Source organism: Heterocephalus glaber, unplaced genomic scaffold, assembly GCF_053883595.1.
Source record: "Heterocephalus glaber isolate CG9 unplaced genomic scaffold, H.glaber_assembly_v1.0 deba00001564, whole genome shotgun sequence".
Taxonomy (NCBI): domain Eukaryota; kingdom Metazoa; phylum Chordata; class Mammalia; order Rodentia; family Bathyergidae; genus Heterocephalus; species Heterocephalus glaber.
Genome location: NW_028258351.1, coordinates 1,766,251 through 1,782,359, shown reverse-complemented (window position 1 = coordinate 1,782,359; position 16,109 = coordinate 1,766,251). Strand labels below are relative to the sequence as shown.

Genomic DNA, 16,109 nt, shown 5'->3' with positions numbered 1-16,109 from the left:
CCACTCTTCCACTTTGATTTCCATCCAGAAATGCTTGTGAAGTCAGAATAGCATAAGAAGGAAGACTTATGTGGCGGGCTGGCATGGGGAAAAGACCCAAGGAGCTGAAATGGGAAGAACTGGTTTTCTGTTGCTGAGTGTATAATTGTTACCGACACCTAATCTCAGTTTCTTCGTCTGTAAAATGGGCTCGCTTTATTATAAGGCTGTTATGAAGATGTGAGCACTCTGAAAATCAAAAGCATGGCACAAATAAGGACATGCACATGAGGGGCTATGAGGCGGGAACAGAACGGGAAGACACTATTTACACAGTGGGGCTTTAGGGTCCTGAAATAATGTAAGGTGTATGGTGTTTGTCATTTTTCTGGGAAGAGGACCTATAAGTTGTAATGTATTTATATTCCTGAGAAAAGGTTAAGAAGAGTCATGGGTTGAGGCTGACATGGTGGTGCATATTTGTAATCCCAGCATTCTGGGAGGCTCAGGCAGGAGGATTGCAAGTTTGAGTACAGCCTGGGCAACCTAGCAAATTAGTGAGGCTATGTTTCAAAATAAAAAATAAAAAAAGGGCTGGGGTGTAGCGCAGTGTAAAGGCCCTTGGTTCAAACCCCAGTACTACCATCACCAAAAAAAGAGGCTAAGCCACTGGTACTCGTATTTGGCACCACTATAACTAATCCAAGAACTCTTCTATAGAGAGTTCTAAAGAGAGAAAGATGAACAAAACAGGATCCATGTGCTGGAGGAACCATTTTTGAGAAAGCCATAAGGTTGCCTGATAAAATACAGGCTGGGCGTGGTGCTACACGCCTGTAATCCCAGAACTTGGGAGGCTGAGGCAGGAGGATTGCTGTGAGTTCAAGGCCAGCCTGAAATACAAAGTGAGGCCTTGTCTCAAAACTGTTTTTAATTTTTAATTTTTATTTAATTTTTTTTTTTTTTTTTTGCAGTACCGGGGATCAAACTCAGGACTTTGTGCTTGCCAGGCAGGCATGGGCCACTGAACAACATCCCCGCCCCATTTTTTGTTAATGTCAGATATTAATTTTTTAGTGTAATTGTGGCCCATGTAACATTTATCTGAAGTTCAAATGAAACTGGCCATTCTGTAGATTTAATGGCTAAACCTGGCAACCCTAGAAGTTTATTTTCAGCAGAGAAGAGGTTTCTTGTGTCTCAGTGGAACTGCTTTCCCATTGGTGGAGAGCAGGTGGGAAGACGGCGTGTTCTGGAAGTGAAACTGAGTCAGACCGCAGGCACACTGAAGACCGGGTGCCTGAGGGGTGGCTGTGAATCGAGGCACCTGGCACCTTTCTGATGGCCTGGGAGAGGCAGGTTCAAGCTGTGCATGGCCTGAAGTCTATAGTGTTGATGACCTTCCTTCAGAAAAAAAAAAATGTAAGACTGCAAGGACAAAATCAGATACAGGTGTATATTTTAAAAAGAGGACACAATAAAATACTGCAGCCTCGATACTTAGAAAAGCATTTGAGCTGGGCATGGTGGCACTCAGGAGGCTGAGGCAGGAGGATTTCCATGAATTCAAGGCCAGCCTGGGACACAGAGTGAGTTCAACACCAGCCTGGACTGCATACTGAGACCCTGTCTCAAAAAAAAAAGAGGGCCGGGGATTTGGTTTCGCCGCCTGCTGCGCAAGCGCCAGGACCTGAGTTCGATCCCCAGTACCAAAAAAAAAAAAAAAAGTACATAAAATGCTAGAAATCAATAATAAATAATACCAGGTGATTTCAAGTTGAACTATTCTTTTGGATTTAGGTAATTGATGAAGAATTAATATTTTATTCATGAGGGAACTTAACAAATTTGTTAACTGAATGTTTAATTTCTCCTGGGAATGAAGAACAGGGGGATATTATGGTAATCTATATCAGTGGTGGGGAGCCTATGGCGTGCGAGCAGCAGCAGGCTGTTTGTATCATTGAAAGCTGTAAAAGATTTGCCATCACTGAACTATATGATATGTCACTTTCCTTCCTTCTCTTTTCTGTTCTCCTTTTTTTGTTTATTTTTTGAGATAGGATCTCAGTATGTAGCTGGCCTTGAACCCACTACTGAGGATCCTCCTGCCCCAGCCTCCCCAGTGCTGAGATTATAGATGTGCACCATCACCATACCTGGCTAATTTTTGTCTTTTTGAGACAGGGTCCTGCCGTGTAACCCAGGTTTTGATCTCCCTGCCTCAGTCTCACAAATGCTGTGTGTCACATTTCTTGAAGTAAGGAAAGATACTGGGGAAATATAAACTATTTATGTGGATTTTTGCAAACAATATATAAATTATACCTTTTCTCAATTTAGCTTTTCAGCATTTTTGATTACAATTGCATGAAAGATTTTAAATTTTGAAATGTTGGCTTTCATATTTTATATTGCCATTTTCCTTTCTTCTTAAAATGAAGGGCCACCTGTTCTTGCAAAGAAACCATCCACGACAGGGCAGTAATGCTCATTATTGGTTCTGAGATTTACTGGTAAATATGATGTAACAATTGCCCTCTTGGTTTTTTTTTTTTTTGGTACCGGGGATCGAACTTGGGTCCTTGCGCTTGCGCAGCAGGCAGCGAAACCACTGAGCTAAATCCCCGGCCTTGGTCTTTGTTTTAAATACATCAATGTAGTCAATCCATGGCTTTTTTAAAAAAGTAGTTTACCTATTTTTCCCCCTCCATGTGGCATAGGTTTTAAAAAATGAAACCTCCCCACCACCAGCTTAAACTCTGCTTTAAACAATATATACAGACAAAAATGGAATTAAAGCCAAGTTTTTAATTTATTCCATATTATGTGTCATGAGCAATACCAATAGAAAAATTCTTGACAGTTTCTTCTCGAGGCATTTGAAAGTTCATACAAATTTATGCATAGAAAACATATAAAAGGGCACTCATCAAAATGCTGGTAGTAATTATCTCTGGGTGGTAGTGAAAGTATAGTCAATTTTTATCTTCTTTTTCCCTGTCCATATTTTCTGATTTTTCTCAAGTAAGCATATTAAAATGTAGAGATAACTCGTGGGGAAAAGAAAGCTACTGCATAAGAAACGATCTTTGGGATATTAAACTTGACATTTGAAAGTCGGAGTTTCACTTAGCATATTTTATAGCGAGGAATGGATTGGATTGCAGCTCACCTGGCCATCTGTTCAATGGGAAGGAGGGAAACACCTTCCTTGCACGGTTATTGTCAAAACAGCAGCGTGTATTTCCAGCAACTTGCATGGTGTGTATTATTTGCTTAATGAACTGTGGTTTTTGTTATTAGTAGTATATCTAAGAATCTAAAAATAAACCCCCTCAGTACCCCCTAAACCTTATTTAAACATGTTCTCAAATCAACATGAAGTAAATGTTTAGATCCTCTAGAAAAAGCAATCAGAGTTAAACTACATTTTTCCTTGTTTAACAATGTTCAACTAATGAAATATTCAAAAATACAGTAAACAATAAGAGAAATTCACCTTACTCTTCATTCTTTTTATCAGATGCAACTAAACTCCCAACCTCTCTCCTCTCTTCTCTCTCTAGAGGTAACCGCTGTCCTAAAACTGACTTTCTAACACTTCTACACATACTTTTGTACAATTTCTGCTTATGTTTATACCCTGTATACATATTATCTTTTTTTGTGTGTGTACATATTATTCACACTTACAACCATACTTTATCTTCATAAATAATATGTATGATTTTTTCTGGGTGGAGAAATACGAAACCCAGTCAGAAATTCCTTCTACTTGGAATGTTTTTCTTCCCCATTTTCTCATTTTAAACAACACTACATTTGTTTTTAATAAGACTTTGCATTATCAAAATGAAATGACTCCTGGGGGCCAGGGATTTAGCTCAGTGGTTCTGCCACCTACCTTGCAAGCTCAAGGTCCCGAGTTCGATCCCCGGTACCAAAAAACAAACAAACAAAATAAAACAAACGAAATGACTCTAACTGTAAATTTTGCCTTCCACATTAACATGTTTAGCTTTAAACCAATAAAGTTACAGCAAGAGAAGCCAGATCTTCCTGAAGACTCCATGTAGAATAGTGTGCAATCCACATCGTAATTATGACTTTTAAAACATAGAATTTAGAAAGTAATTATGTCTTAATAAGTTTGTTCATTTATTAAGTTGGGGTTTACTCTAAAATATTTAGACTCTTATGTAAACCAAACAGATCTAATTAGTCAGTTTAACGAGGGACTGCATTACACATTGCGATAGTCTTTTGCTAATCCTTATTCACATTCAAAATGCCAAATCATTGTTAGACAAGAATTGCTAATGCTCCAAATTATTGTGACAATCTCATCCTTTACATATTGTTCCTCAAATCAGAAATATAATTTATGGAAAGTGCTGTAAACTACTAAATGACATCAGCCCTTACACAAAGAGTGCCGTGCTGATACATAGGTGCTGATACATTGGTGTCTCCCTCACGCAAGTCCACACTAAAAGCCACTTGAGGGTTTGCCCTTGGGGACTGCCAAGCTCCTCTAGAGCTGACAGAAGAGAACACCCTATTCACTCCAAACCAGCACGTCTCGGTCTTCCGGCCCTCCTCTCGCCACAGTTTGAAGATGAAGACAACAAACGACTTACTTCACCTGTGAGACCTATCATTCCCAGCCCTCACTGCCCTGGGCCAAGAGTTTTCAGCTCAGTGAGAGGACCCAGGATTCTCTAAGCACTGTGTCCCAGTCAAGGGCTTTGCTTGGCTCTTAACCATCCTGTCACCTTTCCTGGTCAGAATATTATTCTTCTCAATAGCAAAATAGGATTTGAGGAGATCTCTTATCTTCCACTTTTCCTTTATCATCTTGTCATCTGACTCAGAGAGTCTTGTCACGGCTGTTGGTATTAAAAGCAAAGCAAAACCTAAAAGAGCCGGGGCAACCTCCTTCCAGTTCTTTCTCCCACTGAGAAGCAAAACTCTTAACAACTCAAAAATAAAAAGACAAATAGCAAAATTAAAGATGGACAAAGGATCTGAATAGACATTTCTCCAGAAGAGACCTACAGAACACCAATAATTGAATGAAAACATCATTAGTTATCGGGGAAAAGCAAATCAAAACCACAATGAGCTAACACTTCACACCCACTAGGATGTAGGTGAAAAGGGGCACATAGTGACAAGTGGAGGCGCTGAAGCCGTCACATGGCCGCTGGTGGGAACATAAGAGGGCAGAGCCACTTTGAAGCCGTCTGGTGGTTTCCAGAAAGGTTAAACATGAGCTACCGTATGACCAGCAATTCCATCCAGGAGAAGTGAAAATACATACGTCCATATAAAAACTTGTATGTGAATGTTTACAGCAGTATTATTCATAATAGCCAAAAGGGCAGAAACAACCCAAACATCTATCAAGTGGAGAATGCATAAATAAAATGTGATAGAGTCATACAGTAGGGTGTAATTCAAGTACTGGTACCTGCAACAATACAGATAATATGATATAAAACCTTAAAAATATCATGGTAAGTGAAAGAGGCCAGTCACAAGCTGGGCGTGGTGGTGAATGCCTGTGTACCTAGCACTGCGGATGAGGCAGGAGGAGTGCCATGAGTTCCAGGACAGCCGCAATCAACCAAAAATAAAAATAAAAAAACAGTCACAAAAGACCACAAATTATTCTACTTACTTGAAATGTCCAGAGTAGGCAAATCCACAAAGACAGAAGGAGATTAGGGTTGCATAGGGCTGCAGAGAGATGAAGGTAAATAGGGAGTTAGTGGAGTAAATGAATGTGAAGTGTCCTTTTGGGGTGATACAAATATTCTAAAATTGAGTGTAGAGATGACTGCATGAATCTGTAAACATACTAAAGGCCACCAAATTATACACATTTTAAATGGTATGTTGAACTATTTTTCAATAAAGCTATAAGTAAATAAATAAATCCAGGAATTTAGGAATCTCCCAGTTCTTAGGAAATTTAGGCAAGTTAAATCTCAGCTTTCTGCTTATAATTTAAGGGAGAAAATAGGTAATAATGGTCTGTGCCGGATACCTACCCATCTTGCCTTTTCTCTGAGTAAGAACTTCTCTTTGCTTACCAATATAGAAATCTCATTATGAGTTTGTCTTTTCTGAAAAAATCCAGAAGTAATTTCTCTGTTTTATTCCTGGTATTTCATTCTCATTTTCTGTCTCCATCTCTCTGTCTTTGTCTCTATCTCTTTCTATCTCTCTGTCTCTCTCTTTCGCTGCCCCCCCCGCCCCCATCCCATTCAACTGCCCACCCACTTACCCATCTGGCTGTCTACATTTTTTTAAGCAGAAAGAACCTTAGGAAGAAGGTTTATTCAATATCATCATTTTGACTTTTTTTTTGAAAGCCAACTCTTCATGAGGAGATAAACACCGTAGGTGAATTTTACCCCATATTCTCCAAGCCATCACGTTTGGCAACTAGGATCTACCCAAGGAGAAACACTACTGTATTCACAACAGAAGTCATAACTATAATGCCTGAACTCCACTGCTGTTGGTTTTTTTTTTTTTTAATGAAAACTGTGAGCTCCAGAGATCAGAGTCCACGTCTTATCCATCTTTGGTTTTCCCACCTCTGACACATAGCAGATGTTCCATGAACATTTGAATGAATAAAGGAATGATTAAGTAAATAAAATTACTTTTAGCTGGGTTATGTTCTTGGCCCTGACTCAGATACATACAATTTTTCTGGTCTGGTAAAATCTTTCTGAATGCTAATACCACTATACCAACATCTATATTTCCTTGATTCTAATATTTTCTCATATTGTCATACTTGTGAAATCATGATGCATCTCTTCTGGCTGATTTTTTTGGATAATGCACTGTTATTTTCCCTGAAAAACTGTTATTAAATCAATAGTGCATCTAGCAATCGTTGACATCTCCGAGTTGAGGAAATTAACTTGCCAATAATGGCTTGTTATGAAAGTTTCATGTCATCAGAAAATGTGAGGTGTACATATAAGTCATTTGGGATTATTAAACAAATAAAAGACAAGACAGAACAATCTAATGGGGATAAACATAAGATCCTAATTTGGAGTCCAAAAACTCAGCTATAGATGTTCAAAATAAGGGCTATGTGGCTCTCAGTAGTGTGAGGGAACAGATGTAGGAATTTCAGTGAATTCCAGGCTTGGTAGGAATCAGTGATGTGCACATCCAGGTGAAAAGATGTCTGTGTGAATAGTTTTCAGCTCATGTAAGACCAGTCTTCTCCCTTTCTGCCCTCCAATAAAGTGTTCAGCTCTTTCTGCCCATAATCTGAAAAATGAAGCCACATATGTCCACGAGCAAGCAATGAGAGCAGTCAACAGGATGGAACCCTCATTGTATAAGAAACAGTCAAAGGAATTTGAGTTACTTGTCTCTCTAATGACAAATATTTGAATGATTGTCTCATTTAAAAAATTGGGGGTGGAATTAGACTGACATATAAAAGTTACAGAGATACTAATTCAGTCTAAGTTAAATCATATTGCTTTTCCAAAATGGGTTGGGTTGGGTTGGGCCGGGGATTCAGCTCAGTGGTTTTGCTGCCTGCTGCAGAAGCGCAAGGACCCGAGTTCCATCCCTGGTGCCAAAAAAACCAAAAAAAACCCAAAATGGGTTGGGCTGCCTTCCAAATAGTGACCTGTGTCAGGAGGTGTTCGTGCAGGAATTAAATGCTATCTTGTAGGGTTAGCTCTGGCAGCCAGTCCCCAAGAGGGCCCCAAGACCTGTACCTCCTGTTGTTCATGCCTTTGCATCGTCTCCTCCTTTAATTGTAGACTGGACTTAATGACTCACTCCTATGAATAGGGTAAGTCACTGTGCTGGATATGACTTAGACACAAGGTTATTTAAAGGCAACGTGGTGGCGTTGTTCTCTTGACCCTGAGTGGCTCGCTGGGGTGGGGATGAAGGTGGGGGTGGTGAATGGCCATGTACCGAGCAGCCCCATGGAGAGACCACATGATGAAAAACTGAAATCTCTTTCCATCAGCCACATGAGTGGAGCTTGTAGTAGATCTTCTGGGCTCATTCAAACCTTAGGGCCTGTGTTCCCAGACAAGTTTCAGTGCAATCTCATGAGAGACCAGGACTCAGAACCACTTAACCCTGGAATGCTCCAGGATTCCTGACCCTGTGAAACTATAATTGTGTTTTAAGTTGCCAAAGTTGGGGGCAATTCTTTATGCAATAATAGACAGCAAATACAGGGTTGTTTAGATAACTCAGACATCCTGTTGGAATCTTTTGTCTTGTACGGTCTCTTTTGGCTTTTGAAAGTCTATGATCAGCCAGATGTGGTGGTACACACCTGTGATCCTAGCACTCGGGAGGCTGAGGCAGGAAGACTGCTGTGAGTTCGAGGCCAGTCTGAACTACAAAGCGAGACTCTGTCTCAAAAAAAGAAGGTCTAGTCTATGATCAAGCATGAGATGGTGTATTTGTCTACAAGACTGTTCCCAGTGGGAGCCAATGCTCAGCCACATAAGCATTATTTTTGGAGAAGACAGCTGTTCCACTGAGCCTTGCCTCAGTTTCCTAATGAAATTTTACCTCCAAAGCCTTGGTTGTTAGCTGGAAGGTGAGCTGGGCAAGGCTCCAGGCTCAGAAGGTGCTTAGAATCCAGAAATGAGAAGCGCTGTCTAGAAATCACATAAGATCCCTAAAGAACTCTGGCATCTACTTTTATTTTCTATCTGCTTCTTCTATGCTCTTTGTCCTAGATCCATTTCTGGTTACCTGGTCCTGACTTCTTTTTTTTTTTTTTTGCCATTATCTCATTTAATTTTTTCAATGACCTCTTGAGGTAGGTTTATTATCATCTTTTTATAGAAAGGAACTGGCCCTAAGCATCTTTTTTTTTAAAATCCATCCCAACTCTCTCCCTACTTCAGGCCACCACGCTCCTGCTTGTAGAATCCTTCTTACAGCTACACCTATTGCCCAGTCCCTCTTCCCTTTCTGTGCTCTTGGTTTCCCTCATTACCTCCCTCTATCTGAGGCTGCTTGGCTTACCTGTGCTTGCATCAGTGAAGGCTCTGCCCTTCCTTTGCCTATGTGCTACCTGGTCCTGATCTGCCGGATCCTGGGGTCATTATCCAGCCTTGGCGGTGTAGACGGAGGAAGCTTCCCGGCCAGGTGGGATCCAGCCCAGCCTCTCTCTCCTTGTTACCCTGGGGACTTGGTCCTAGCATATGCACTCGGACCCTCGCAAAGGTTTTGGTAAATTTGGGGAGGGCTTTCTGTCAGGCTTTAGGACTAGCCCATATTTTGAACACCCTTAGGTGCAGGAGCCATTAAGGCTCATTCCAGCTTGGAAACAGATTTTTGTGACTTCTGCTCTATACCTTGTTGCATCCTTTTCAACATCTTAGATGATTACTCAAGGTTTCCTTTCTTTTATTTTCTTCTCTATTTTCTTCCTTTCTTTTATTGCTGGGGATTGCACCCGGGACCTTTGCACTGAGTTACATTCCCATCCCCTTCATTTTATGTTTATGTTTATTTTATTTTGAGACAGGGTCTTACTAAGTCACTCCATTGCCCAGGCTGGGCTCAAACTTGCGACTTCCTGCCTCAGAGTGCCGGGATTACACGCATGTGCCCCCACACCTGGCTTCAAGTTCTCCTTTCTGACAGAGAAACATTGAAACAACCCTTGGATATTCATTTTAATCACTCATGTATAAAATTTGAAAGATAGTCTTTGAGATACAGCACTAGGGATTGCCTCTACGGCTCACAATACAAGTTTAATAAAACAGTGATATTTCTAAGAATACAGAACTGGGGCAGAATAAGACCCAGAGAAATAGTTACTTTTATAAACATGTTAAGATTTAATTGAAAGTAACTAATTCATGAATCTGTTTGTCTTGGCAATGTCTACAGGACTCTTGATTTCATGCCTGACAATTTTCTTTTCCACTCCACTAAGAAGATAAATTAGGCGAACGTACACTTGTTTTCCTAGACTCTTGAACAAACTTTTGTACAAACCAATGCCAACAGCTGCATTAAAGGTAGATGAGTTATTTTGGATGAGTTTAGCACCTATGAAATACTCAAATCGGGATTATTACTTTCAGTCAAATAGATAATCAAAGGCCTCCTCTCCTTTTGTTCCTAGTTATTTCTATCTCCTTCCTCATCAGCAGAATTCATCAGGTCTATAGATAAAATCTACAGAAACCCCAGCAATCAACAGGCAACTCAACCCTGCTCTACCTAATTTTAGCACCTTCTATTTCCCTGCCACTTTGCCCTGTGACATTCCTGCATGGAAATCATCATGTAAAATGAAATGTGAAGGAAGCAGTTGTCAACCTTAAAAAGATCTGAGTGTTTACACACCTGGCTCTTTCCAGTGGGCAGTTCAAAGGCAAAGGACCAGTCATGAGGGAGGAGAGTTACACCTAAATTATAACTAGCCAAGGTCTTTATTACTTTGAAGACCAAAGTGTGTTTGATCCTTGTCCTGATACCTTCTGATACTTCCTGATGACACCGTGTGGCCTGTACTGAGGCACCTTGGAATCCACTTCGGCATTTAATTCCTGCTCACACCACCCTCCCAAAGCTGAACAGCCTAAACAACATACTTAACAAATGCAAGTGACAGGGTAGCAAATAAATACTTCCTTTTCAATGTAGTGTTTTTTCATTCATTTGGTCAATAGGAAAGAAATAGGTGTTCATTACAGAAGATTTTGAAAATGTCAAAAATAAAAAAGAAATGTAAAAGAAATCACATTTATACCCACCATCCAAAAGATAATCATTAATAATATTTTAGTACATTTCCTTTGGAGATTTTATTCAGGCACAGTTTAAAAAAAAACAGTGCTGTGACAGTCTAAAAATATATATATTACGTATATACTTTTGTGTCCTATTTTCACTTCCAATTATAACACAAGCAAAAAAATGCATACTTTAAAAGTTGATATGAGTTCAGGGTTTAGTAAAAATATGTGTTTCATTTGAATTGGCACTCAGGAATATAATATTACTCTGAACATCATACAGCCACATTTCTTCATCATTCACCCCTGCTTTGTATTAGTTAAGTTGAACATTATATATTTTTAAAGTTTTAGGAATGTTATTTTTTGAACAGTGAATATGATTGCTAGCAGGTATTATATTTTATAACAAAATACATTTGAATTAAAATGTTTTAAATCTGTTAGTTTGCACTGGTCTGACATTTATTTCATGAAATTTGTTTATTCGGTTCATTAACATATTACTAAACATCCAGCATTACCTTTGAAATGAAATAATCCTATTTCTTACAATAATAGACTTCTGTGAAGCAATTATTTAAAGATTCCATATTACAAATATTTATTAAACTCTTCAATGTGATATCAGTTTTACTCCCACACACCCATACTGTATTGTAGCCCTAGTATAAGATATATAAGGAGTAGTAATCAAGAATTAAAATTTTCTTTTGAAAAACTGTCAAAAGCTTGCTACATCAGCACCCAGCGACAGGAGGAGAAATGTCTCTAGTCTACTACACTCCCCTGTGAGCCAGGTTTTAATTTGTTGAGAACGGGGAAAAAGCCTATAAAAATCTTGGCAAAATACAAAGCTGCTAATTTAATCAATTTTAGTAGTTAAAGCAGTGATTTCAAGTGCTAACACAATCTGTTGAAAGAACGAATTTCCAAGGTAGGGAGATTCATTTATTTCTCCTTTTTCTTCCCAGTTTTCCAATCTGAGGGAATGTGGGAAGCCAGCCTGCACCGACAGACCTCCCAAGATCAAGGAGACTGAGGCTCAGACTCTAAGCCCGAAGGGGCAGAGATATAGATCCTTCTCTCCCTGGGAAGGTGTTGCAGATACAGAAGAAAACCTGACTGGTCCACCCCACAGCAGAGCCTGGCCTGGGACGGTGGACCTGAGAGGCACGGCTCAGGGCCTCCCAGGCATGGCCCGGGTCTGAATCCTCCCTCTCCTAGCAGCCTCACCCCACTGAATTTCTTTCACTGCATACTCTGATGGACGAACAGATGTGTTTCCAATTTCTGGAACTTTCTTTACATCTCCACTTAAAGGTGGACCCCGAGGGAGGCATTCATTAGCTGGGGAAGGGTTGTTATGACCGAAAACCTTTTTTTGTTTTTTCCCCCATTTTCTCCCAATATGTACTGGGGATTGATCCCAGGGACAATTGAGCTACATCCCCAGCCCTTTTTATTTGAAACAAGGTCTTGCTAAGTTGCCCAGACTGGCCTCCAACTGGTGAGCCTCCTGCTTCAATCTCCCGAGCAGCTGGGACTACAGATGTTCACCCCCATGCCCAGGCGTAAAGGCTTTTTGAGTGTGGTAAGCCCAAGCTCTGGAGATCTCAGGGCATAAAGAATCTGGGTGATCTAAGCGCCACCTCTGAGACTGGATAAAGTCTACTTGCACTGGAAGGATGAAGAGAGAAGGTTTAGACACTAGTGTATCCCTGAGGAAGGGTTCAGGACCTTTCTCAGCTTCCCAGGGATCTATGGGGAACCCAAAAGTAGGGGATTCTGGGGTGCATTCCCAGGATGGAGCCCGCATGGTGAGGGCACAGAAGAAATATCTGGCTTGTGTGTCTCAGCAGGTGGGACAGAGGCAGCCTTGAGGTGGGTATAGTGAGGGGAGAAGTACAATTGCTTCCATGCATCCTAGAGTCACAGACTGGGGCAGGGGCTCGGGCAAACCCCCCCCCCCACTTCTCTGCAGTCCAGGAGTGGTGCAGCAGGGAAAGGTAAAAGAGCATGGGTGTCAAGGGGGGTTCCAGGTGAGGAGGGACCTAACAGTCATTGGAACTGAAGAGAGAGGAAGCAGGCACAGCATGGACTGCTGAACCAGACACACCTGTCCCATGTGGTGGCACTGTTTAAGTCCCCAGATCTCAGCAGACCCTAACTTAACATGAGTTAGCACCTGCCACTTGTCAGGATGACACTCAAGAAAGAAACTGAATTGTCAAAAAGTGAAGAATAGTACATTTCCTGCAAGACTGATACATACCATGAGATTTATGCCAGTTACATGTATTCAGTGGAATTTCCAAATAACTGCTCATCACAGACAAGACACTTAAAAACTGTCATGTGTATTAGATTCTGAAGAAGAGTTGGACATCATGTCGGAGTGTGAAGAAAGGAACATCTTTGTTGTGTACTGATCAATGTCATCTTCAGACTGAAATCACAGCTTTGCGATATTTCTATGTGGAGGTGGGGTAACTATTTTCCTTAGGTTTCTCTTTCAAGAATGGATTGACTAATTCATTAAGATTCTAGAAATAACTGAAGGATTGTATTATACCACCTGCTTTCATTAATTGCTCAGTTGGCAGACTGACAGACTGTAATAATTTCTTCTCAATTCCCGAGGTAAAATAATCCCAAGCATCACTACCGTAATTCACCTTCCCATCAACTTCCACATCTCTTCCATGCCATGATGATCTGGGTTAAAGATGGTGGGTGAGGCAAGTGTTGTCAGAAACAGTAAATAAAACAAAACACAGGGAACTTCAGAAGAGCATTTTTTTTTTCAATCTTTGCCTCCAAGCTGGTCAGCAGCAACATCATTTAAGAAGAATGATTGTCTATTCTATTTTTGAAAATTCCCGCGGAAGGCAATCTCTAATAATCTTTTTCAGTATTTGATCTATATTTAGAAAATGTTCTATTGATCAAATCTAAACTGAAACATGTCCCCTTTTATTCCCTTCTTAATGAACTATGATTTTTAAAAAATATAATTCTACTTCGAAATCCTGTTTTTGGCTTAAATGTTGGCTTTTGACTGAAAGACAGCATTTATTCTGCTAGGGACATTGGACCTGTTTTGAAAAAAGTCTCCGACATAAATGAAGATTTTTGTACCCTGTTCTGTCAGAGGCAGGTAACTGATTGCCTGGCCGGTGGTTTTATCAATGCTCAGGCAGGCGGCCGCTTCTCTGAATTGCCTTTGTCCCTCAGAAGCTGCTGTGTGGAATCCAGGAGAGATAGGAAAGGGCTCCCCAGTCCTGTCAGCTGGGAAGAATGCAGCAGGGAAGAAGTAAGAAGCAGAATTTGAAGGGGGAGGGCCCAAACAGTGTCACCTGGTGGGCTGTAGCTGTGACCACAGAAGCCAGAAAAGAGATTTTGGTGGCAAAATACCTTGAAGTCTCTATATGAAATTTCAAGGGACATTACTTTGACATAAGGATTGAAGATTAATTAGAAAAGACCATCCTATTCAAGGCTAGTAAGAAAACCAGGAAAAGAGCAATATCAAAGCATATTTTCTTGGTACAAAAAAGCAAGCAGTACAGTCAGGGCTAGGTCTTTTTTGGCCCATCTTCACCCCTCATCCCAGTAGTGGCCCAGTATTAGTCAGCGTTCCCATTGCTGGGACATAATACCCAACATCCACAATTTAAAGGAGGAGAGGGTTAATTTGGCTCACAGTGTCAGAGGATTCAGTCCATGGTCGGCTGGCTCCAAGGCAGAAACAGCACAGTAGAAGAGAGCGATGGAGCAAAGCTGCTTAGTTCATGTCATGCAGGAAGCAGAGCAGAGGAACAGCACCAGAGAGCAAGGGGTGAGGGACTATATCTAGTACCCAAGGCCACGGCTCCATGACCCACCCAGTCACACCCAGAAGTGTGCTCAACCAATCCCCTTGAGGGATCCCAAGCCAATGACACAATCAAACTTAACCGTCACAGTCCCTAGAAGAGGGTCATTCTTCTATGTTTGGGGATGATTTTTTTGTTTTTCTGGTTAGGTGCAGCCCCTTCATCTTGGGCTAAGGGGACTTGGTGGGGCGGGTGGTGAGAATGAATCCATTATTTCCTCTATTCTTGCATACATATATGTTCTAAAGGAAATCATTGAGAGTTTCACAGTCCAATCAAATAATGATTCGGTTAGGAGAAAGAACCTATGATTTTCATTTTTAAATTTACAGTATTGTTACCAATTTGTTTCTTTTTGTGTATCTTCACAAATTTTCCCCCCTTTGGCCATTTTTAAGACGTTAAGAACCCATATTTCTTACCATGTACTAAACTAAAATCAAAAGGGATCAAAGAAGTAAATGTTAAAACAGAAACAACCTGCTGGAAGATAAAATAGGTGAAACGCTTGAAGGCATAGGCAAAGACTTTCTGAATAGAGCCCTGTGGCACAGGAAATAGTACTGAGGATCAACAAACAGGATCATATCAAAGTGAAAAGCTTTTCCACAGAAAAAGAAACAACTGACAGCATGAAAATAAAACCTATAGAATGGGTAAAAATTTTGCCAGCTTTTCCTAAGATAGAGGACTAATATCTAGAATACATAAAGAACTAAAAAAAATTAGACCTCCCCCAAAATAAAAGACCCAATCAAAAAAATGGGCACATGAAATGAATAGACACTTCACAGAAAAAGAAGTACAAATGGCCAATGAATACATGAAGAAATGGTCAACATTACTGGCCATTAGGGAAATGCAAATTAAAACAACACTGAGGTTCTACCTTATCTAGAAAGAATAACCATCATCAAGAAATCAAATAATAACAAATGCTGACAAAGCTGTGAGGAAAAAGGAACCGTTTTATATTGTTCGTGGAAATGTAAACTAGTACACCATTATGGAAATCAGTGTGGAGAATACTCAAAAAACTAAAACTAGAAATTCCATTCGACCCAGTCATTCCCCTTCTAGGTATCTTTCTGAAAGAGTTAAAGACATCATATTAGAGGGATACATGCATACTCATGGTTTTTTGTAACACAATTCATAATAGCCAAATCTTGGGTACAGGTATATGTCCATCAGAAGATGTCTGGATAAAGAAAATGTGCTATTTACACATAATGCAGTACTACTCTGCCATAAAGAAGAATGAACTTGAGTCATTTGGAGGGAAATGAATGCACCTTGAGACCATAATGTTAAGTGAAATAAGACACACAAGGTTAAAAACCCAAATTATAAATAAAAAGCAAAATAAAAGATAAATAATAGGATGTGTGGAGCTAGATCTTTCTCAAATGCAAAGGGGATCAAGAGGTGGAGAGGAGAGAGGAGGGACAGGGGATGAAAAAAGGAATTA

At 40.3% G+C, this 16,109-nt stretch overlaps 1 protein-coding gene across 2 annotated transcripts in view; it reads right to left on the bottom strand.

Moving 5' to 3' along the window:
- Positions 1–16,109, bottom strand: part of LOC110346858 (uncharacterized) — a 137,009-nt gene that overhangs the window by 62,796 nt on the left and 58,104 nt on the right. For both annotated transcript variants that reach the window (XM_087191869.1, XM_087191870.1), the window contains exon 4: positions 5,666–5,724. In XM_087191869.1, coding sequence (XP_087047995.1) covers positions 5,666–5,724 — 59 coding nt within the window. The remainder of the gene's footprint in view (positions 1–5,665; positions 5,725–16,109) is intronic.